Genomic DNA, 26498 nt, shown 5'->3' with positions numbered 1-26498 from the left:
ATGGGCTGCCAGATATAAGGAATGGTGAAACACATTTTCCCATATTAAATTAAAAATGGGCTCAAAGAAGGAAACTGGTTAGCAGAATACAATCTAATGGAACAGATCTTCTATAAATGAGTGTGCAATCACGAGGGTAATCATACGAAAGAAAAGAGGTTACATTATAAAACTATCAGTAAGATGTATCTAGAGCAGTAAAAGATGTAGTAATGCAGTAAAAGAAACATATGGGAGAAACTGATACATATAGAATTACTATAAACATGTAAGCAAATGAGGAGAGCATGAACAAATTTATATGAAAACCAAAGGTTAGGTAAAAGAAATGATGAAGTAAATGTATGCAAACCTGCAACATATCATGAAAGGCATACAATAATCTTAAATGTAATATACAGAGAAAGATTTACCTAGTCCTAGTGGCATATTTTTCCTCTTGGAATCCAAGCGAGGGTCGCCGACGGAGTGTTCCCCTAGGAGTTGCTAAAGGAGTGTTGGATCCTGAGGTATAGAATGTGGCATCCTGACTGTTTGTACCTACTGGCTGACCAGGTACTGATGGAAGTAATTCTTCTTGGAGAGCTCGGAGATCTGCTAACACATCTGCAGCCAAATTGCTTGATTGAAGGTATGATAAGACCACTTTACAGCAGTAAGTGCAAACTCGCAGCTCACCTAAGGAGAAAAAAATATTTGTGCACCTATTCGCATATACTGTGCAAAGATAATCATTATCTTTGTTTCCATTTCCATAGGATGGATCATGCAAATAAAGGTGAACTCCTTTTATGGAAATTAATTCCTTGGAGCTGGTTAACTCTAAAGACTGGCATAATGTAAAGATGCTTAATGACTATTACTCTGAAAATTTTTTCATATTTATCTTTACAGAGAAAACTTATGCATACAAATCAGACATAAAAAAGAGATTGCAAGGCTTGCCCAAAGGACTAGGGGGATACTGTTCTGCTATTTTTTTTATCCATTTCAGAATCATTTGGTGTGGAAATCTGTAAAACTCCAAAATCATGCTAAAAGATTATTATATTATTTTTTTTTTCTATTATACTTTGTCGCTGTCTCCCGCGTTTGCGAGGTAGCGCAAGGAAACAGACAAAAGAAATGGCCCAACCCTCCCCCCATACACATGTATATACATACGTCCACACACGCAAATATACATACCTACACAGCTTTCCATGGTTTACCCCAGACGCTTCACATGCCTTGATTCAATCCACTGACAGCACGTCAACCCCGGTATACCACATCGCTCCAATTCACTCTATTCCTTGCCCTCCTTTCACCCTCCTGCAATGTTCAGGCCCCGATCACACAAAATCTTTTTCACTCCATCTTTCCACCTCCAATTTGGTCTCCCTCTTCTCCTCGTTCCCTCCACCTCCGACACATATATCCTCTTGGTCAATCTTTCCTCACTCATTCTCTCCATGTGCCCAAACCTCTTCAAAACACCCCCTTCTGCTCTCTCAACCACGCTCTTTTTATTTCCACACATCTCTCTTACCCTTACGTTACTCACTCGATCAAACCACCTCACACCACACATTGTCCTCAAACATCTCATTTCCAGCACATCCATCCTCCTGTGCACAACTCTATCCATAGCCCACGCCTCTCAACCATACAACATTGTTGGAACCACTATTCCTTCAAACATACCCATTTTTGCTTTCCGAGATAATGTTCTCGACTTCCACACATTCTTCAAGGCCCCCAGAATTTTCGCCCCCTCCCCCACCCTATCATCCACTTCCGCTTCCATGGTTCCATCCGCTGCCAGATCCACTCCCAGATATCTAAAACACTTCACTTCCTCCAGTTTTTCTCCATTCAAACTCACCTCCCAATTGACTTGACCCTCAACCCTACTGTACCTAATAACCCTGCTCTTATTCACATTTACTCTTAACTTTCTTCTTCCACACACTTTACCAAACTCAGTCACCAGCTTCTGCAGTTTCTCACATGAATCAGCCACCAGCGCTGTATCATCAGCGAACAACAACTGACTCACTTCCCAAGCTCTCTCATCCCCAACAGACTTCATACTTGCCCCTCTTTCCAAGACTCTTGCATTTACCTCCCTAACAACCCCATCCATAAACAAATTAAACAACCATGGAGACATCACACACCCCTGCCGCAAACCTACATTCACTGAGAACCAATCACTTTCCTCTCTTCCTACACGTACACATGCCTTACATCCTCGATAAAAACTTTTCACTGCTTCTAACAACTTTCCTCCCACACCATATATTCTTAATACCTTCCACAGAGCATCTCTATCAACTCTATCATATGCCTTCTCCAGATCCATAAATGCTACACACAAATCCATTTGCTTTTCTAAGTATTTCTCACATACATTCTTCAAAGCAAACACCTGATCCACACATCCTCTACCACTTCTGAAACCACACTGCTCTTCCCCAATCTGATGCTCTGTACATGCCTTCACCCTCTCAATCAATACCCTCCCATATAATTTACCAGGAATACTCAACAAACTTATACCTCTGTAATTTGAGCACTCACTCTTATCCCCTTTGCCTTTGTACAATGGCACTATGCACGCATTTCGCCAATCCTCAGGCACCTCACCATGAGTCATACATACATTAAATTACCTTACCAACCAGTCAACAATACAGTCACCCCCTTTTTTAATAGATTCCACTGCAATACCATCCAAACCTGCTGCCTTGCCGGCTTTCATCTTCCGCAAAGCTTTTACTACCTCTTCTCTGTTTACCAAATCATTTTCCCTAACCCTCTCACTTTGCACACCACCTCGACCAAAACACCCTATATCTGCCACTCTATCATCAGACACATTCAACAAACCTTCAAAATACTCACTCCATCTCCTTCTCACATCACCACTACTTGTTATCACCTCCCCATTTGCGCCCTTCACTGAAGTTCCCATTTGCTCCCTTGTCTTACGCACTTTATTTACCTCCTTCCAGAACATCTTTTTATTCTCCCTAAAATTTAATGATACTCTCTCACCCCAACTCTCATTTGCCCTTTTTTTCACCTCTTGCACCTTTCTCTTGACCTCCTGTCTCTTTCTTTTATACATCTCCCACTCAATTTCATTTTTTCCCTGCAAAAATCGTCCAAATGCCTCTCTCTTCTCTTTCACTAATACTCTTACTTCTTCATCCCACCACTCACTACCCTTTCTAATCAACCCACCTCCCACTCTTCTCATGCCACAAGCATCTTTTGCGCAATCCATCACTGATTCCCTAAATACATTCCATTCCTCCCCCACTCCCCTTACTTCCATTGTTCTCACCTTTTTCCATTCTGTACTCAGTCTCTCCTGGTACTTCCTCACACAGGTCTCCTTCCCAAGCTCACTTACTCTCACCACCCTCTTCACCCCAACATTCACTCTTCTTTTCTGAAAACCCATACAAATCTTCACCTTAGCCTCCACAAGATAATGATCAGACATTCCTCCAGTTGCACCTCTCAGCACATTAACATCCAAAAGTCTCTCTTTCGCACGCCTGTCAATTAACACGTAATCCAATAACGCTCTCTGGCCATCTCTCCTACTTACATAAGTATACTTATGTATATCTCGCTTTTTAAACCAGGTATTCCCAATCATCAGTCCTTTTTCAGCACATAAATCTACAAGCTCTTCACCATTTCCATTTACAACACTGAACACCCCATGTATACCAATTATTCCCTCAACTGCCACATTACTCACCTTTGCATTCAAATCACCCAACACTATAACCCGGTCTCGTGCATCAAAACCACTAACACACTCATTCAGCTGCTCCCAAAACACTTGCCTCTCATGATCTTTCTTCTCATGCCCGGGTGCATATGCACCAATAATCACCCACCTCTCTCCATCAACTTTCAGTTTTACCCATATTAATCGAGAATTTACTTTCTTACATTCTATCACATACTCCCACAACTCCTGTTTCAGGAGTATTGCTACTCCTTCCCTTGCTCTTGTCCCCTCACTAACCCCTGACTTTACTCCCCAGACATTCCCAAACCACTCTTCCCCTTTACCCTTGAGCTTCGTTTCATTCAGAGCCAAAACATCCAGGTTCCTTTCCTCAAACATACTACCTATCTCTCCTTTTTTCACATCTTGGTTACATCCACACACATTTAGGCACCCCACTCTGAGCCTTCGAGGAGGATGAGCACTCCCCACGTGACTCCTTCTTCTGTTTCCCATTTTAGAAAGTTAATACAAGGAGGGGAGGATTTCTGGCCCCCCGCTCCCGTCCCCTCTAGTTGCTTTCTACGACACGCGAGGAACACGTGGGAAGTATTCTTTTACCCCTATCCCCAGGGATAATATACATATATATATATACATATACACATACACACACATACACATACATACGCACATATATTATTATAAGTGAAAAAGGAATATGTAGATTCTGAATACAAAATATTTTTTCTACCAAAAAGGGGTTAAAATTTGTCTAAATCTCACAAAATTGGGGAAAATCTATGATAATTTCCCAACTCGGACCCCTCACTAATCTGTGGGGGGCAGCTAATGCTGTTCACTGAGTAACCATTCAATGCCATCTGAGGGACTAAGACATTAGAGCTTTAGCTGATGTCTGGGCTGCTCACTGGTTCATTCTTCAAGTTTTGCTGATTGGTGGCATTTGCCTCTTGCACATCACTGCTGGAATAAAAAAAAATGGTACCTTGCAAAGGAAAGAGGGGAAGGAAGTAAGAGAAAATGAAAACATTAATCACTGGCCTCCACTTTTGGTACAGAAATAATATTTCATTGTTCAAAACCTGCAGTTTTTACAAAGAACAGAGCTCCATGAATCTCTGAAAACATACCCACATGAAGAATGGCTTTCCTGAAAAATCTTAACCAACGAAAAAACTGAGTAAAGATTTATCTTTACTTATAAACTAACTCACGAGTGGAAATATCATCTACTGAAGGCAGCAAGCCCAACACCATACTAGGAAGGACAACAAAAACCTGATGTAAGATAACAACACAAGAATTAAAAGAGAGGTAAAGCTCCATCTTGTTAATCTCATCTAGCAAGACAAGAGTAGAAGCCACCTTTCCAACAACATGGCTTCCAGCAAAGATATGATACTCTAAGGCAGTTATTTAAAGGTGTTCTCTTGGCTCATTAAGTCCCCAATGCATAGGCCCATAATGCATTGGGTGAAGTGCCAAATGTTGGTCTTACAACATCTTGGACTACCCCATTGCAAACAATATTACTATCATTGCTTATTAGCTATGATTTAGCCTTAGAGAGGAACATTTATAATCCCAGGGATGAGGTACCTTAGAACTTTGGTGTCTATAATCATATCCCTTCACCAGTGACAGGAACACAATATGATCTCAACTTGAGCATAATCTTATCAGAGTACCAATGGCACGAAGTGATCCATGCAATAAAGTCTACCATATCTGGTTAAGTTCCATGAAAGGAAACATCCCACAAGGAATTATTATGCATTCTTATGGGTAGACACCCTGTGAAAAGTTTCACTAGAGCATCATCTGTTCATTAACCTAGATATAAGTACCTCAACTTTATTATATGTCTTCTCCTCGTCCACCAATTATTTACAAGATATGAGAAAATATCAACTGAAAAGAAAGTACTCATCTATCAACCAACTTAAACTTCAGAAATCAAATAAAATCAAGTGGTATTACAACAATCATTTCTCAGTAAATTTCCTATTTGGTACCCTTTGTGTATCATTGATACAGCAGGGTGGCACATTAACACAAGATTGGACTGCTAAAAAGGATGTTAATGTAATCTGTGAATGTACATCACATGGCTGCATGGAAAATGGGGGTTTAGGGACAAAAAGCCAAAAAATACACACAAAAATGCTTAACAACAGTACTGAATTGTAAAAAGTGGTCAGTTTCCCTGGTGCAACAACAGGAATGCATTTGTTGGTTATCTTAACTCAAAATTCTCCATTAAACTTTCCCAGTCTGAGATCTTGCTAACAAAAGCTGCGATCCATGTAAACTCAAATATTGGGGTATCTTCCAGATGGGTATAAAATATTACATTCCAACTGATATTACATTATAACTTTGTGCTCCAGATTAATGCAAATTTTGGGTGCAATTTAGGATATCACATAATCATAACAAAAAATTTCATGTAAACCATGTTAATGCATTTTTGAGCTGTTCAAGTCTAAACATAGGACTTTCAGACTATGGGATCAATGTTCATATCCTCCACTGATGATACAAATATGGGATGTGCATTTGTCTTAAACAACATCCAATCACTATGTCAGCAACATATAGGGTTCTGTGCAGTGAAAATTTCCAAACCTTGTTGCAATCTCCGTGACTTCCTATAGGTAGACACTCTACAAAGAGTTTTACTAATGAATCTCTGATACATTGACCACGGTACTGTGAACTTCAAGTTTGGAGTCTGTTTTCATCTCCTGACCAATGACGTAAGGCTGTGACCTGATTCCAACTTAAAAGTCATGAAGTACCCATGGACCGGACAAGCTCTAAAAATCAAAAACCAATGAAACCCTTGTTACGAATTAGAGGTTCCATAAGGAACAACTCCATACTGTATCAAAACTGCTTCTGGGTAGACATCCTCCAATTCAATGTCCACAAGTAATAATATTATGGTACAATGTTTGAGACATGGGACTCTAGTAAATGGGCTCTATTCTCAATACAAAGCTAAGCATTGTTCATTGTGTCCATGCCATCTGGGTTTTCCAGCCATATGCATTCTCTATCTATTAGTATATAAATCTATTTTTCTTTCTGTTCTCTTTTTCTTAGTCTAATACACACTTATTTACTTCTGACAGGCTATATATAAAAGGTCATACCGGCTATTAAGAAAAAGGCCACATAATCTATGAACAAACTTCATTCCCAAAGTAATAATGGGATGTACAGTCACTCATAAAAGTGCATGGGGTCACTCATAAAAGTTTGTAAGGGTCTCTAACTGATTATGACTACTGATAACACATGATTGACAAACATGATCCTTTCTTACTTTATTACTTTATTACATTAATGTAATGTAATGGGATGTAAGCATTGTCATGTCGTTATACAGTCTCGCTGTCCAGAAAGGGGTGGGGACTGCACAGGCCCACACACAAACACACACACACACACACACACACACACACACACACAGACCCTGACGAACTTTTATGAGCTATTAACTTTTTTGAGTGGTGGTACATAATAACACATAATTGCTTACACAATTATGAGATAAAGGAAAAAAGGGGCAAAAATCACTTCAATTATATATAAAAGCTCAATTATATATAAAAGGTCATACAGGCTATTAAGTAAAAGGCCACATAATCTACGAACAAACTTCATTCCCAAAGTAATAATGGGAGGTACAGTCACTCATAAAAGTTCATGGGGTCACTCATAAAAGTGTGTAAGGGTCTCTAACTGATTATGACTACTGATAAAACATGATTGACAAACATGATCCTTTCTTACTTTATTACTTTATTACATTAATGTAATGTAATGGGTGTAAGCATTGTCACGTCGTTATACAGACTCACTGTCCAGAAAGGGGTGGGGACTGCACAGGCTCACACACACAGACCCTGACGAACTTTTATGAGTGATAAACTTTTTTGAGTGGCTGTACATAATAACACATAATTGCTTACACAATTATGAGATACAGGAAAAAAGGGGCAAAAATAATTTCAATTATAATACTCAGAGGTTAATAATCTTAAAAATACTGTTACATCAAAGCAATGAATAATGAACATGCTTCAATTCTAGATTGCTGCAATGTATATAACAATAATTAATTGGTTACATAAAAATATTTCTCTCTCTTTCTATCCCAAAGTAATACTAACATATCAAAGTTTGGAATGAAATGATATAACCCATCAACAAAATCTATTCCTATAAAATGTCTAATGGTGATTTTCTATCTTATGTGACTCATCTCTGGTCCTCCTCTTTCGGGATCTTGGTAAAATTTTTGTCGTAGCCACTGGCATCTCTAAAACATATAACAGGGTGTGGCATATGTCTCAACTTTCTAAACTCTTTTACTTTTGGTTTCACTGCTTCTCTCTGTTCTATCATGAATGATTTCCTCTCTGGCCATAACACCACATCTAAATTCTTTTACTTTGGTTTCACTGCTTATCTCTGTTCTATCATGCATGGTTTCCTCTCTGGCCATAACACCACAGTCGTCATTTAAGAGCAACTTCTATCTTGTCAAAAGTAATGTTCATCAAGGTCCTGTTCTACTGCCTATGCTCTCTCTTATTTCAATAAATGATCTTTTCTCTTCCACGTCTAACCCTATTCACTCTTATGCTAACAAGCCCACTTTACAAACTTCAACTGCATTTCCTTCCTTCCTCTCTTTAATGCTCATTCTCTTTCTCATACTGGTCATATCTCTCAATTTTGACCTGTACAGCATTTCAAAGTAGGGAAGCAGTAACCTTATAAAATATAATAGTACTAAAATGTATTTTCTCCAAATCTCTTTCTAAGAATCACATTTCTTTTTTTCAATTTGAACACTGTAATAATATAAAAATGCTAGGCATAACTCTATCCTCCACTCTGACTTGGAAATCCCATATACTCAACATTACAACTGCTTCCCAAAAGGTGGGAGTGCTGTATAAGTGCTGTAATTAGTTTTCTCATGAGTAGCTAATTCATATCTACAAGGGTTTCATCTGCCCTTGTATGGAATATTGCTATCACATCTGGGGTGGCTCATCTTTCAACCTCATTAATTCTTATGACTAATTTCTACTTTCTTTTCCTTTTTTTTTTTCACCAGAAATAGATTCAATTGGGGTATGTTTGGCACATGCCACATTGGTAGCCATAAAAAAGATATTCATTTATTTATTTTGCTTTGTCGCTATCTCCCGCGTTTGCGAGGTAGCGCAAGGAAACAGATGAAAGAAATGGCACAACCCACCCCCATACACAATGTACACACACCCACGCCCACACACGCAAATATACATACCTATACATCTCAATGTACACATATATATACACACACAGACACATACATATATACCCATGCACACAATTCACACTGCCTGCCTTTATTCATTCCCATCGCCACCTCGCCACACATGGAATACCATCCCCCTCCCCCCTCATGTGTGCGAGGTAGCACTAGGAAAAGACAACAAAGGCCCCATTCGTTCACACTCAGTCTCCAGCTGTCACGCAATAATGCCCGAAACCACAGCTCCCTTTCCACATCCAGGCCCCACACAACTTTCCATGGTTTACCCCAGATGCTTCACATGCCCTGATTCAATCCACTGACAGCACGTCAACCCCGGTATACCACATCGATCCAATTCACTCTATTCCTTGCCCGCCTTTCACCCTCCTGCATGTTCAGGCCCCGATCACTCAAAACCTTTTTCACTCCATCTTTCCACCTCCAATTTGGTCTCCCACTTCTCCTCGTTCCCTCCACCTCCGACACATATACCTACTAACTTTGCCTACTACCTACTAACTACCTACCTACTACCTTGCCTACTACCTACTAACCTTGCTCTTATTCACATTTACTCTTAACTTTCTTCTTTCACACACTTTACCAAACTCAGTCACCAGCTTCTGCAGTTTCTTACATGAATCAGCCACCAGCGCTGTATCATCAGCAAACAACAACTGACTCACTTCCCAAGCTCTCTTATCCACAACAGACTTCATACTTGCCCCTCTTTCCAAAACTCTTGCATTCACCTCCCTAACAACCCCATCCATAAACAAATAATCTTTTTTCGTTCATTATATTTTGTCGCTGTCTCCCGAGGTTAGCAAGGTACCACAAGGAAACATGAAAAAATGGCCCGACCCACACACATACACATATATATACATACACGTCCACACACGCACAGAGACATACCTATACATTTCAACGTATACATATATTTCTTTTTTTTTTTGCTTTGTCGCTGCCTCCCGCCTTTGCGAGATAGCGCAAGGAAAGACGAAAGAAATGGCCCAACCCCCCCCCATACACATGTATATACATACGTCCACACACTCAAATATACATACCTACACAGCTTTCCATGGTTTACCCCAGACGCTTCACGTGCCCTGATTCAATCCACTGACAGCACGTCAACCCCGGTATACCACATCGATCCAATTCACTCTATTCCTTGCCCTCCTTTCACCCTCCTGCATGTTCAGGCCCCGATCACACAAAATCTTTTTCACTCCATCTTTCCACCTCCAATTTGGTCTCCCACTTCTCCTCGTTCCCTCCACCTCCGACACATATATCCTCTTGGTCAATCTTTCCTCACTCATTCTCTCCATGTGCCCAAACCATTTCAAAACACCCTCTTCTGCTCTCTCAACCACGCTCTTTTTATTTCCACACATCTCTCTTACCCTTACGTTACTTAATCGATCAAACCACCTCACACGACACATTGTCCTCAAACATCTCATTTCCAGCACATCCATCCTCCTGTGCACAACTCTATCCATAGCCCACGCCTCGCAACCATACAACATTGTTGGAACCACTATTCCTTCAAACATACCCATTTTTGCTTTCCGAGATAATGTTCTCGACTTCCAAACATTCTTCAAGGCTACCAGAATTTTCGCCCTCTCCCCCACCCTATGATCCACTTCCGCTTCCATGGTTTCATCCGCTGCCAGATCCACTCCCAGATATCTAAAACACTTTACTTCCTTTAGTTTTTCTCCATTCAAACTCACCTCCCAACTGACATGACCCTCAACCCTACTGTACCTAATAACCTTGCTCTTATTTACATTTACTCTTAACTTTCTTCTTTCACACACTTTACCAAACTCAGTCACCAGCTTCTGCAGTTTCTCACATGAATCAGCCATCAGCGCTGTATCATCAGCGAACAATAACTGACTCACTTCCCAAGCTCTCTCATCCCCAACAGACTTCATACTTGCCCCTCTTTCCAAAACTCTTGCATTCACCTCCATAACAACCCCATCCATAAACAAATTAAACAACCATGGAGACATCACACACCCCTGCCGCAAACCTACATTCACTGAGAACCAATCACTTTCCTCTCTTCCTACACGTACACATGCCTTACATCCTCGATAAAAACTTTTCACTGCTTCTAACAACTTGCCTCCCACACCATATATTCTTAATACCTTCCACAGATCATCTCTATCAACTCTATCATATGCCTTCTCCAGATCCATAAATGCTACATACAAATCCATTTGCTTTTCTAAGTATTTCTCACATACATTCTTCAAAGCACACACCTGATCCACACATCCTCTACCACTTCTGAAACCACACTGCTCTTCCCCAATCTGATGCTCTGTACATGCCTTCACCCTCTCAATATAAAGATGGAGTGAAAAAGATTTTGAGTGATCGGGGCCTGAACATGCAGGAGGGTGAAAGGCGTGCAAGGAATAGAGTGAATTGGAACGATGTGGTATACCGGGGTCGACGCGCTGTCAATGGATTGAACCGGGGCATGTGAAGCGTCTGGCGTGAGCCATGCAAAGTGTGTGGGGCCTGGATGTGGAGGGGGAGCTGTGGTTTCGGTGCATTATTACATGGCAGCTAGAGACTGAGTGTGAATGAATGTGGCCTTTGGTGTTTTTCCTGGCACTACCTCGCACACATGAGGGGGGAGGGGGTTGTTATTCCATGTGTGGCGAGGTGGCGATGGGAACAAATGAAGGCAGACAGTATGAATTGTGTGCATGTGTATATATGTGTATGTCTGTGTGTGTATATATATGTGTACATTGAGATGTATAGATATGTATATTGTGCATGGGTGGACATGTATGTACATACATGTGTATGTGGGCGGGTTGGGCCATTCCTTCGTCTGTTTCCTTGCGCTACCTCGCTAACGCGGGAGACAGTGACAAAGCAAAATAAACAAATAATAAATATATATATATATATATATATATATATATATATATATATATATATATATATATATATATATATTGATGAGAACTGCTATTGACGTTTGTGTAAATGAATTATACATTTCCTTTTTTCCATAGCCAGAGGTTGAACCATTATGTGACATTCATTTTTTTCATTCATTTCAAGCTAGAAGTTTCAGTTTCTAAATTGTTTCTTACATTTTTCATATGTATATATATGTATGTGTGTGTGTGTGTGTATATGTGCGTATGTATGTGTATGTGTGCATATGTGTATATGTATATATATATGTATATTATCCCTGGGGATAGGGGTGAAAGAATACTTCCCACGTATTCCTCGCGTGTCGTAGAAAGCGACTAGAGGGGACGGGAGCGGGGGGCCAGAAATCCTCCCCTCAGAAAATATACATATATATATATATATTTTTTTTTATACTTTGTCGCTGTCTCCCGCGTTTGCGAGGTAGCGCAAGGAAACAGACGAAAGAAATGGCCCAACCCCCCCCCATACACATGTATATACATACACGTCCACACACGCAAATATACATACCTATACATCTCAATGTACAATATATATATAATATAAAAATAATAATAATAAAAAAAAAAAAATATTTGTTTATGGATGGGGTTGTTAGGTAGGTAAATGCAAGAGTTTTGGAAAGAGGGGCAAGTATGAAGTCTGTTGGGGATGAGAGAGCTTGGAAGTGAGTCAGTTGTTGTTTGCTGATGATACAGTACTGGTGGCTGATTCATGTGAGAAACTGCAGAAGCTGGTGACTGAGTTTGGTAAAGTGTGTGGAAGAAGAAAGTTAAGAGTAAATGTGAATAAGAGCAAGGTTATTAGGTACAGTAGGGTTGAGGGTCAAGTCAATTGGGAGGTAAGTTTGAATGGAGAAAAACTGGAGGAAGTGAAGTGTTTTAGATATCTGGGAGTGAATCTGGCAGCGGATGGAACCATGGAAGCGGAAGTGGATCATAGGGTGGGGGAGGGGGCGAAAATTCTGGGGGCCTTGAAGAATGTGTGGAAGTCGAGAACATTATCTCGGAAAGCAAAAATGGGTATGTTTGAAGGAATAGTGGTTCCAACAATGTTGTATGGTTGCGAGGCGTGGGCTATGGATAGAGTTGTGCGCAGGAGGATGGATGTGCTGGAAATGAGATGTTTGAGGACAATGTGTGGTGTGAGGTGGTTTGATCAAGTAAGTAATAGTATGGTAAAGAGAGATGTGTGGAAATAAAAAGAGCGTGGTTGAGAGAGCAGAAGAGGGTGTTTTGAAATGGTTTGGGCACATGGAGAGAATGAGTGAGGAAAGATTGACCAAGAGGATATATGTGTCAGAGGTGGAGGGAACAAGGAGAAGAGGGAGACCAAATTGGAGGTGGAAAGATGGAGTGAAAAAGATTTTGAGTGATCGGCGCCTGAACATGCAGGAGGGTGAAAGGTGGGCAAGGAATAGAGTGAACTGGATCGATGTGGTATACCGGGGTTGACGTGCTGTCAGTGGATTGAATCAAGGCATGTGAAGCGTCTGGGGTAAACCATGGAAAGCTGTGTAGGTATGTATATTTGCGTGTGTGGACGTATGTATATACATGTGTATGGGGGGGGGGGGGGGTGGGGGGGGGGGGGGGGTTGGGCCATTTCTTTCGTCTGTTTCAATATATATATATAATATAATAATAAAAAAAAAAAAATATTTGTTTATGGATGGGGTTGTTAGGTAGGTAAATGCAAGAGTTTTGGAAAGAGGGGCAAGTATGAAGTCTGTTGGGGATGAGAGAGCTTGGAAGTGAGTCAGTTGTTGTTTGCTGATGATACAGTACTGGTGGCTGATTCATGTGAGAAACTGCAGAAGCTGGTGACTGAGTTTGGTAAAGTGTGTGGAAGAAGAAAGTTAAGAGTAAATGTGAATAAGAGCAAGGTTATTAGGTACAGTAGGGTTGAGGGTCAAGTCAATTGGGAGGTGAGTTTGAATGGAGAAAAACTGGAGGAAGTGAAGTGTTTTAGATATCTGGGAGTGAATCTGGCAGCGGATGGAACCATGGAAGCGGAAGTGGATCATAGGGTGGGGGAGGGGGCGAAAATTCTGGGGGCCTTGAAGAATGTGTGGAAGTCGAGAACATTATCTCGGAAAGCAAAAATGGGTATGTTTGAAGGAATAGTGGTTCCAACAATGTTGTATGGTTGCGAGGCGTGGGCTATGGATAGAGTTGTGCGCAGGAGGATGGATGTGCTGGAAATGAGATGTTTGAGGACAATGTGTGGTGTGAGGTGGTTTGATCAAGTAAGTAATAGTATGGTAAAGAGAGATGTGTGGAAATAAAAAGAGCGTGGTTGAGAGAGCAGAAGAGGGTGTTTTGAAATGGTTTGGGCACATGGAGAGAATGAGTGAGGAAAGATTGACCAAGAGGATATATGTGTCAGAGGTGGAGGGAACAAGGAGAAGAGGGAGACCAAATTGGAGGTGGAAAGATGGAGTGAAAAAGATTTTGAGTGATCGGGGCCTGAACATGCAGGAGGGTGAAAGGAGGGCAAGGAATAGAGTGAATTGGATCGATGTGGTATACCGGGGTTGACGTGCTGTCAGTGGATTGAATCAAGGCATGTGAAGCGTCTGGGGTAAACCATGGAAAGCTGTGTAGGTATGTATATTTGCGTGTGTGGACGTATGTATATACATGTGTATGGGGGGGGTTGGGCCATTTCTTTCGTCTGTTTCCTTGCGCTACCTCGCAAACGCGGGAGACAGCGACAAAGTATAAAAAAAAAAAAATTAAAAAAATAATAAAAATATATATATATAATATAATAATAAAAAAAAAAAAATATTTGTTTATGGATGGGGTTGTTAGGTAGGTAAATGCAAGAGTTTTGGAAAGAGGGGCAAGTATGAAGTCTGTTGGGGATGAGAGAGCTTGGGAAGTGAGTCAGTTGTTGTTCGCTGATGATACAGCGCTGGTGGCTGATTCATGTGAGAAACTGCAGAAGCTGGTGACTGAGTTTGGTAAAGTGTGTGGAAGAAGAAAGTTAAGAGTAAATGTGAATAAGAGCAAGGTTATTAGGTACAGTAGGGTTGAGGGTCAAGTCAATTGGGAGGTAAGTTTGAATGGAGAAAAACTGGAGGAAGTGAAGTGTTTTAGATATCTGGGAGTGAATCTGGCAGCGGATGGAACCATGGAAGCGGAAGTGGATCATAGGGTGGGGGAGGGGGCGAAAATTCTGGGGGCCTTGAAGAATGTGTGGAAGTCGAGAACATTATCTCGGAAAGCAAAAATGGGTATGTTTGAAGGAATAGTGGTTCCAACAATGTTGTATGGTTGCGAGGCGTGGGCTATGGATAGAGTTGTGCGCAGGAGGATGGATGTGCTGGAAATGAGATGTTTGAGGACAATGTGTGGTGTGAGGTGGTTTGATTGATTAAGTAACGTAAGGGTAAGAGAGATGTGTGGAAATAAAAAGAGCGTGGTTGAGAGAGCAGAAGAGGTGTTTTGAAGTGGTTTGGGCACATGGAGAGAATGAGTGAGGAAAGATTGACCAAGAGGATATATGTGTCGGAGGTGGAGGGAACAAGGAGAAGAGGGAGACCAAATTGGAGGTGGAAAGATGGAGTGAAAAAGATTTTGAGTGATCGGGGCCTGAACATGCAGGAGGGTGAAAGGCGTGCAAGGAATAGAGTGAATTGGATCGATGTGGTATACCGGGGTTGACGTGCTGTCAGTGGATTGAATCAAGGCATGTGAAGCGTCTGGGGTAAACCATGGAAAGCTGTGTAGGTATGTATATTTGCGTGTGTGGACGTATGTATATACATGTGTATGGGGGGGGGGGGGGTTGGGCCATTTCTTTCGTCTGTTTCCTTGCGCTACCTCGCAAACGCGGGAGACAGCGAAAAGTAAAAAAAAAAAAAAAAAAAAAAAAAAAATAAATATATATATATTTTTAAAAAAATAAATAATTAATATTAAAAATTTTAAAAATAAAAAAATATTAAATTTTAAAATTTATATTTATTTTTTTTTACCTTTTTTTAAAAAGGGAAACAGAAGAAGGAGTCATGGGGGGTCCCTCCCGAAGGCTCAATTGGGGTTCTAATGTGTTGGATGTAACCAAATGAAAAAAAAAGGAGAGATGTGTAATTTTTTAGGGAAAGAACCTAAAATTTTTTGGTTTTGAGGAAAAACTTAAGGGGGAAAAAGGAAAAAGAGGTTTTGGGGAAAGTCTTGGGAGTAAATCAGGGGGGTTAGGGGGAAAGAGAAGGGGAAAGGGGTAGCAATACTCCTGAAACGGGGTGGGGGGGGAGTATGTAAAGAATGAAAAAATAAATTAGATTTATATGGGAAAACTGAAATTGATGGAGAGAAATGGGTTTTTTTGGTGCCTATGCCCTGGGCATGAGAAAAAGATCAGAAGGCAATTTTTTTGGAGCGCTGAATGATGTGTTAGGTTTTTTTTGCACAAAACCGGGTTTTTTTGATGGGTGATTTGAAAAAAAGGTGATAATGTGGCAGTGAAGGGGAAAAATTTGGGAAAATTTGGGGGGGCTGTTGTAAAAGGAAATGGGAAGAGCTTTGATTTATGTGCTGAAAAAGGGCGTGTTTTGGGAAAACCCGGTTTAAAAAGGAGATTCATAAAGTATACGTATGTAAGTAGGAGAGATGCCAGAGACGTTTTTATTACGGTTTTGATAGGTGCGAAAAAAGAGATTTGGATGAAAAGGGCGAGAGGTGCAACTGGGGGGATGTCTATCTTATCTTTGGGAGGCAAGGTAAGATTTTAGAGGTTTCAGAAAAAAGAGAGAATGTTGGGGTGAAAAAGGGTGGTGAGAGTAAGGAGTTTGGGGAAAGGGAACTGTGTGAGGAAGCCCAAGAGACGAGTCAGAAGGAAAAAGGGGAACAAAGGGGAAAGGGGGGAGGGGGGGGGAGGAAGGGATTATTTAGGGAAGCAGTTGGTTTGGAAAAAGATGTTGGGGCATAGAAAGTGGGGGGGGGCAAATTAGAAAGGGTAGTGGTGGGGGGAATGAAGAATAGGATTATTAGTGAAAGAGAAGAGAGGCTTTGGACATTTTTGGGGGGAAAAAAAAGCAAATGAGGGGGAGATGTATAAAAAAAAGAGGCAGAGGTCAAGGAAGGGTGCAAGAGGTAAAAAAAGGGCAAATAATTTGGGGGAAGAGTATCATTAAATTTTAGGGAATAAAAAGTGTTTTGGAAGGGGGTAAAAAAAGTGCTAAGACAAGGAACAAAGGGGAACTCAGTAAAGGGGGAAATGGGGAGGTGATAACGTAGGGGTGATGTGGGGGGGAAGGGAGGGTTTTTTAAAGGGTTTTGTTGAATGTGTTTGATGAAGATGGCAATATGGGGGTTTTTTGGTCAGGTGTGTGCAAAGTGGGGGGGGTTTAGGGAAAAATGATTTGGAAAACAGAGAAAGGTATAAAAGCTTTCGGAAGATGAAAGGCAAGGCAGGGTTTGGAGGTTTTCAGGGAATTTATTAAAAAAGGGGGTGATTATTGTTGACGGGTTGGTAAGGTTTTAATTATGTATGATTCAGGGTGAGGTGCCTGAGGTTTGGGGGAAAATGGTCATAGTCCATGTAAAAGGGAAAGGGGATAAAATTTGATGCCAAAAAAAAGGTATAAGTTTTTTTGATATTCTGGTAAATTATTGGGAGGGTATTGATTAGAGGGTAAGGCATGACAAACATCAATGGGGAAGAGCAGTTTTGGTTTCAGAAGGGGAGGGATGTGGGATCGGGTTTTTTTCTTTGAGAATGTTTGAGAAATACTTAGAAAAGCAAATGGATTTGTATGTAGCATTTAGGATCTGGAAAAACATATGATAGTTTTTAAAGAATCCTTGGAAGGTTTAAGTTATGGTGTGGGGGCAAGTTTTAGAAGCAGTGAAAAGTTTTTATCAGGATGTAACAGTTACGTAAAAGAGAGGAAAGTGATTGGTTCTCAATGAATTGGTTTGGGGGGGGGTTGGATGCCCCCATGGTTTTTTAATTTGTTTAGGGAGGGGGTTTTGGGAGGGAATGAAGAGTTTTGGAAAGAGGGGCAAGATGCATCGGTGCGGATGAAGAGCTTGGAAATGGAGGTTTTTCGCGGTGATACGGCTGGGGCTGATTCGTGAGAAACTGCAGAAACTGGGGACTGAGTTTGGTAAAGGGGTTTAAAGGAAACAGATAAATGTGAAAAAAGAAGGTTTTAGGGGACATAGGGTTAGGGCAATCAATTGGGGGTAAGTTTAATGGAGAAAAAATGGGGGAAGTGAAGTTTTTAGATATCTGGGGGTGGATTTGGCAAGGATGGAAACCCTGGAACGGAAATAAACATAGGGGGGGGGGAGGGGGGAAAATTCGGGGCCTTGAAGAAGGTGAATCAAACATTTTCTCAAAACAAAAATGGGATGTTTGGGGAAAGTGGGGCCAAAAAATTTAGGGGGCAGGCTGGGCTAGGGTAGATTGTGGAGGGGGTGGGTTGCTGGAAATGAGTGTTTGGGACAATATGTGGGGGGAGGGGTTTTTTATCAAATAATAATATTTGTAAAAAGAGATGTGTGGAATAAAAAAGTTTTTTTGAGAGAGCAGAAGAGGGTGTTTGGAAAAGGTTTGGTTACTGGAGAGAATGATGAGGAAAAATTGACCAAGAGGAATATGTGTAAGGGGAGGGAAAAGGAAAAAGGGGGGGGCCAAATTGGAGGTGGAAAGATGGGGTAAAAGATTTTGGGTGATCGGGACCCGAACATGGGGGAGGGGAAAAGGGTGAAGGAAAAGATGAATGGGGAAAGATGTGGTTTTCCGGGTCACGTGCTGTCAATGGATTGAACCAGGGGAGTAAATGTCTGGGGGAAACATGGAAAGGGCTGTGGGCCGGGTGTGGAAAAGGGGTGTGGTTTTTTTCATTAAATTACATACAGCTAGAACTGAGTGTGAAAATGTGGCCTTTGTTTTTTTTTCCCAGCGCTCCTCCCACATGGGGGGGAGGGGGTTGTTTTTTTCATGTGTGGGGGGGGCGATGGGAATGAATAAAGGCACAAAATATGAATTATGTACATGTGTATATATGTTCATTACTGTGTGGATAGATATGTATACGTTGAGAATGTATAGGTATGTATATTTGCGTGTGTGGACGTATGTATATACATGTGTACGTGGTCGAATTGGGTCATTCTTTCATCTGTTTCCTTGTGCTACCTCGCTAACGCGGGAGACAGCGACAAAGCAAAATAAATGAATAAATTAATATATATATATATATATATATATATATATATATCTTTTTTAATACTATTTGCCATTTCCCGCATCAGCGAGGTAGCGTAATATATATGTGTGAGTAATAGATATATATATATATATATATAATATAATATATATATATAATTATATATAATATATATATATAATAATATAATATATATATATATATATATATATATATATATATATTTTTTTTTTTTTATACCTCGTCGCTGTCTCCCGCGTTTGCGAGGTAGCGCAAGGAAACAGACGAAAGAAATGGCCCAACCCCCCCCCATACACATGTACATACACACGTCCACACACGCAAATATACATACCTACACAGCTTTCCATGGTTTACCCCAGATGCTTCACATGCCCTGACTCAATCCACTGACAGCACGTCAACCCCGGTATACCACATCGATCCAATTCACTCTATTCCTTGCCCTCCTTTCACCCTCCTGCATGTTCAGGCCCCGATCACACAAAATCTTTTTCACTCCATCTTTCCACCTCCAATTTGGTCTCCCACTTCTCCTCGTTCCCTCCACCTCCGACACATATATCCTCTTGGTCAATCTTTCCTCACTCATTCTCTCCATGTGCCCAAACCATTTCAAAACACCCTCTTCTGCTCTCTCAACCACGCTCTTTTTATTTCCACACATCTCTCTTACCCCTTACATTACTTACTCGATCAAACCACCTCACACGACACATTGTCCTCAAACATCTCATTTCCAGCACATCCACCCTCCTGCGCACAACTCTATCCATAGCCCACGCCTCGCAACCATACAACATTGTTGGAACCACTATTCCTTCAAACATACCCATTTTTGCTTTCCGAGATAATGTTCTCGACTTCCACACATACTTCAAGGCTCCCAGGATTTTCGCCCCCTCCCCCACCCTATGATTCACTTCCGCTTCCATGGTTCCATCCGCTGCCAGATCCACTCCCAGATATCTAAAACACTTTACTTCCTCCAGTTTTTCTCCATTCAAACTTACCTCCCAATTGACTTGACCCTCAACCCTACTGTACCTAATAACCTTGCTCTTATTCACATTTACTCTTAACTTTCTTCTTTCACACACTTTACCAAACTCAGTCACCAGCTTCTGCAGTTTCACACATGAATCAGCCATCAGCGCTGTATCATCAGCGAACAACAACTGACTCACTTCCCAAGCTCTCTCATCCCCAACAGACTTCATACTTGCCCCTCTTTCCAAAACTCTTGCATTCACCTCCCTAACAACCCCATCCATAAACAAATTAAACAACCATGGAGACATCACACCCCCTGCCGCAAACCTACATTCACTGAGAACCAATCACTTTCCTCTCTTCCTACACGTACACATGCCTTACATCCTCGATAAAAACTTTTCACTGCTTCTAACAACTTTCTCCCACACCATATATTCTTAATACCTTCCACAGAGCATCTCTATCAACTCTATCATATGCCTTCTCCAGATCCATAAATGCTACATACAAATCCATTTGCTTTTCTAAGTATTTCTCACATACATTCTTCAAAGCAAACACCTGATCCACACATCCTCTACCACTTCTTAAACCACACTGCTCTTCCCCCAATCTGATGCTCTGTACATGCCTTCACCCTCTCATATAAAGATGGAGTGAAAAAGATTTTGAGTGATCGGGGCCTGAACATGCAGGAGGGTGAAAGGAGGGCAAGGAATAGAGTGAATGGGAACGATGTGGTATACCGGGGTTGACGTGCTGTCAGTGGATTGAATCAAGGCATGTGAAGCGTCTGGGGTAAACCATGGAAAGCTGTGTAGGTATGTATATTTGCGTGTGTGGACGTATGTATATACATGTGTATGGGGGGGGGGGGGGGGGGGGGAGGAGGCGAAAGTTCTGGATCGTTGAAGAATGTGTGTACGTCAATAACAATATCTCAGTAAGCAAAAATGGGTATGTTTGAGGGAATAGTTGTTCCAACAATGTTGTATGGTTGCGAGGCGTGGGCTATGGATAGAGTTGTGCGCAGGAGGATGGATGTGCTGGAAATGAGATGTTTGAGGACAATGTGGGTGTGAGGTGGTTTGATCAAGTAAGTAATAGTATGGTAAAGAGAGATGTGTGGAAATAAAAAGAGTGTGGTTGAGAGAGCAGAAGAGGGTGTTTTGAAATGGTTTGGGCACATGGAGAGAATGAGTGAGGAAAGATTGACCAAGAGGATATATGTGTCGGAGGTGGAGGGAACAAGGAGAAGAGGGAGACCAAATTGGAGGTGGAAAGATGGAGTGAAAAAGATTTTGTGTGATCGGGGCCTGAACATGCAGGAGGGTGAAAGGAGGGCAAGGAATAGAGTGAATTGGATCGATGTGGTATACCGGGGTTGACGTGCTGTCAGTGGATTGAATCAAGGCATGTGAAGCGTCTGGGGTAAACCATGGAAAGCTGTGTAGGTATGTATATTTGCGTGTGTGGACGTATGTATATACATGTGTATGGGGTGGGTTGGGCCATTTCTTTCGTCTGTTTCCTTGCGCTACCTCGCAAACGCGGGAGACAGCGGCAAAAAAAAAAAAAATATATATATATATTTTTTTTTTTTTTTCTTTTTTTTTTTCCACACATCTCTCTTACCCCTTACATTACTTACTCGATCAAACCACCTCACACGACACATTGTCCTCAAACATCTCATTTCCAGCACATCCACCCTCCTGCGCACAACTCTATCCATAGCCCACGCCTCGCAACCATACAACATTGTTGGAACCACTATTCCTTCAAACATACCCATTTTTGCTTTCCGAGATAATGTTCTCGACTTCCACACATACTTCAAGGCTCCCAGGATTTTCGCCCCCTCCCCCACCCTATGATTCACTCCTCTTCCACCTCCAATTTGGTCTCCCACTTCTCCTCGTTCCCTCCACCTCCGACACATATATCCTCTTGGTCAATCTTTCCTCACTCATTCTCTCCATGTGCCCAAACCATTTCAAAACACCCTCTTCTGCTCTCTCAACCACGGTCTTTTTATTTCCACACATCTCTCTTACCCCTTACATTACTTACTCTATCAAACCACCTCACACCACACATTGTCCTCAAACATCTCATTTCCAGCACATCCACCCTCCTGCGCACAACTCTATCCATAGCCCACGCCTCGCAACCATACAACATTGTTGGAACCACTATTCCTTCAAACATACCCATTTCCGAGATAATGTTCTCGACTTCCACACATACTTCAAGGCTCCCAGGATTTTCGCCCCCTCCCCCACCCTATGATTCACTTCCGCTTCCATGGTTCCATCCGCTGCCAGATCCACTCCCAGATATCTAAAACACTTTACTTCCTCCAGTTTTTCTCCATTCAAACTTACCTCCCAATTGACTTGACCCTCAACCCTACTGTACCTAATAACCTTGCTCTTATTCACATTTACTCTTAACTTTCTTCTTCCACACACTTTACCAAACTCAGTCACCAGCTTCTGCAGTTTCTCACATGAATCAGCCATCAGCGCTGTATCATCAGCGAACAATAACTGACTCACTTCCAAGCTCTCTCATCCCCAACAGACTTCATACTTGCCCCTCTTTCCAAAACTCTTGCATTCACCTCCCTAACAACCCCATCCATAAACAAATTAAACAACCATGGAGACATCACACCACCCCTGCCGCAAACCTACATTCACTGAGAACCAATCACTTTCCTCTCTTCCTACACGTACACATGCCTTACATCCTCGATAAAAACTTTTCACTGCTTCTAACAACTTGCCTCCCACACCATATATTCTTAATACCTTCCACAGAGCATCTCTATCAACTCTATCATATGCCTTCTCCAGATCCATAAATGCTACATACAAATCCATTTGCTTTTCTAAGTATTTCTCACATACATTCTTCAAAGCAAACACCTGATCCACACATCCTCTACCACTTCTTAAACCACACTGCTCTTCCCCCAATCTGATGCTCTGTACATGCCTTCACCCTCTCATATAAAGATGGAGTGAAAAAGATTTTGTGTGATCGGGGCCTGAACATGCAGGAGGGTGAAAGGCGTGCAAGGAATAGAGTGAATGGGAACGATGTGGTATACCGGGGTTGACGTGCTGTCAGTGGATTGAATCAAGGCATGTGAAGCGTCTGGGGTAAACCATGGAAAGCTGTGTAGGTATGTATATTTGCGTGTGTGGACGTATGTATATACATGTGTATGGGGGGGGTTGGGCCATTTCTTTCGTCTGTTTCAATATATATATATATATTATATATATATATAATATATATATATATTTTTTTTTTTTTATACCTCGTCGCTGTCTCCCGCGTTTGCGAGGTAGCGCAAGGAAACAGACGAAAGAAATGGCCCAACCCCCCCCCATACACATGTATATACATACACGTCCACACACGCAAATATACATACCTATACATCTCAATGTACACATATATATACACACACAGACATATACATAAATACACATGTACATACACACGTCCACACACGCAAATATACATACCTACACAGCTTTCCATGGTTTACCCCAGATGCTTCACATGCCCTGACTCAATCCACTGACAGCACGTCAACCCCGGTATACCACATCGATCCAATTCACTCTATTCCTTGCCCTCCTTTCACCCTCCTGCATGTTCAGGCCCCGATCACACAAAATCTTTTCACTCCATCTTTCCACCTCCAATTTGGTCTCCCACTTCTCCTCGTTCCCTCCACCTCCGACACATATATCCTCTTGGTCAATCTTTCCTCACTCATTCTCTCCATGTGCCCAAACCATTTCAAAACACCCTCTTCTGCTCTCTCAACCACGGTCTTTTTTTTTCCACACATCTCTCTTACCCCTTACATTACTTACTCGATCAAACCACCTCACACCACACATTGTCCTCAAACATCTCATTTCCAGCACATCCACCCTCCTGCGCACAACTCTATCCATAGCCCACGCCTCGCAACCATACAACATTGTTGGAACCACTATTCCTTCAAACATACCCATTTTTGCTTTCCGAGATAATGTTCTCGACTTCCACACATACTTCAAGGCTCCCAGGATTTTCGCCCCCTCCCCCACCCTATGATTCACTTCCGCTTCCATGGTTCCATCCGCTGCCAGATCCACTCCCAGATATCTAAAACACTTCACTTCCTCCAGTTTTTCTCCATTCAAACTTACCTCCCAATTGACTTGACCCTCAACCCTACTGTACCTAATAACCTTGCTCTTATTCACATTTACTCTTAACTTTCTTCTTTCACACACTTTACCAAACTCAGTCACCAGCTTCTGCAGTTTCACACATGAATCAGCCATCAGCGCTGTATCATCAGCGAACAATAACTGACTCACTTCCCAAGCTCTCTCATCCCCAACAGACTTCATACTTGCCCCTCTTTCCAAAACTCTTGCATTCACCTCCCTAACAACCCCATCCATAAACAAATTAAACAACCATGGAGACATCACACACCCTGCCGCAAAACCTCATTCACTGAGAACCAATCACTTTCCTCTCTTCCTACACGTACACATGCCTTACATCCTCGATAAAAACTTTTCACTGCTTCTAACAACTTTCTCCCACACCATATATTCTTAATACCTTCCACAGAGCATCTCTATCAACTCTATCATATGCCTTCTCCAGATCCATAAATGCTACATACAAATCCATTTGCTTTTCTAAGTATTTCTCACATACATTCTTCAAAGCAAACACCTGATCCACACATCCTCTACCACTTCTTAAACCACACTGCTCTTCCCCCAATCTGATGCTCTGTACATGCCTTCACCCTCTCATATAAAGATGGAGTGAAAAAGATTTTGTGTGATCGGGGCCTGAACATGCAGGAGGGTGAAAGGCGTGCAAGGAATAGAGTGAATTGGATCGATGTGGTATACCGGGGTTGACGTGCTGTCAGTGGATTGAATCAAGGCATGTGAAGCGTCTGGGGTAAACCATGGAAAGCTGTGTAGGTATGTATATTTGCGTGTGTGGACGTATGTATATACATGTGTATGGGGGGGGTTGGGCCATTTCTTTCGTCTGTTTCAATATATATATATATATTTGGGGGGGGTTTTTAAAAAAAAAAAAAGGGGGGGGGGGGGGAAAATTTTGGGGGGGGGGAAAAAAAAGGGGGGGTTTTTAAAGGGGTTTGGGGTTAAAGAAAAAAGGGGGAAATTTGGGGGGTTTTAAGGGTGAAAAAAATTTGGGTAAATTTGGGGGTTTTAAGGGGGGGGAAAGGGGGGGGGGGGGGGGGGAAAAAAAAGGGTAAAAAATTTTGGGGGAAACCGGGGGGTTTGGAAAAAAAATTTTTAAAAAAGGGGGGGGGGGGGGGTTTGGGGTTTTGGGGGGGGGTTTGGGAAAAAATTTTTTAAAAAAAAAAAGGGGGTTTGGGGGAAATTTTTGGGGGGGGGGGGGGGGAAAAAAAAGGGGTTTGGGGGGGGGTTTTTTAAAAAGGTTTGGGGGGAAAAGGGGGGGGGGTTTTTCCGGGGGAAAATTTGGGGGGGGGGAAAAAAAAAGGGGGAAAAAAAGGGGGGGGTTTTTTTTTTTTGGGGGGGGGGGGGGGGAAAAGGGAGGGGGGGGGGAAAGGAAAGAGGGGGGAAAAAAAAATTTTGGGGGCCCCCTTTTTGGGTTTGGGAAAAAAAGGGGTTTTGGGGGGAAAAAAGGGGGGGGTTTTAAAAGGGGGGGGGGAAAGGGTTTTAAAGGGTATGGGGGGGGGGGGGGGGGGGGGAAAAAGGGGGAAAGGGGGGGAAAAAAAAAGGGGGGGAAAAAGGGGGGGGGGGGGGTTTTTTGGGGGGGGGGGGTTTTTTTTTTTTTTTTAAATTTAAAAAAAAAAAAAAAGGGGGGAAAAAAAAAAGGGGGGGGGGGAAAGGGGGGGGGGGGAAAAGGGGGGGGAAAAAATTTTTTTTTTTTAAAAAAAAGGGGGGGGGGGGGGGAAAAAATTTTTTAAAAAAAGGGGGTTTGGGTTTTTAAAAAAAGAAAGGGGGGGGGTTTTAAAAAAAAAAAAAAATTTTAAAAATTTTTGGGAAAAAACCGGGGGTTGGGGTTTTTAAAATTTAAAAAAAAAAAGGGGGGGGAAAAAAAAAAAAAAATTTTTTTTAAAAAAAAAAAAAAAAAAAAAATTTTTTAATTATTTTTTTTTTAAACCCCCCCTTTTTTTG

The 26498-nt window shown here is 41.7% G+C and overlaps 1 protein-coding gene across 4 annotated transcripts in view; it reads right to left on the bottom strand.

Moving 5' to 3' along the window:
- Positions 1-26498, bottom strand: part of fab1 (fab1 kinase) — a 1098541-nt gene that overhangs the window by 618145 nt on the left and 453898 nt on the right. For all 4 annotated transcript variants that reach the window (XM_071675364.1, XM_071675510.1, XM_071675419.1 and 1 more), the window contains exon 6: positions 414-678. In XM_071675364.1, the coding sequence (XP_071531465.1) occupies positions 414-678 (265 nt within the window). The remainder of the gene's footprint in view (positions 1-413; positions 679-26498) is intronic.

Source organism: Panulirus ornatus, chromosome 1, assembly GCF_036320965.1.
Source record: "Panulirus ornatus isolate Po-2019 chromosome 1, ASM3632096v1, whole genome shotgun sequence".
Classification (NCBI taxonomy): Eukaryota; Metazoa; Arthropoda; class Malacostraca; order Decapoda; family Palinuridae; genus Panulirus; species Panulirus ornatus.
This window is presented reverse-complemented; position numbering and strand designations above follow the sequence as displayed.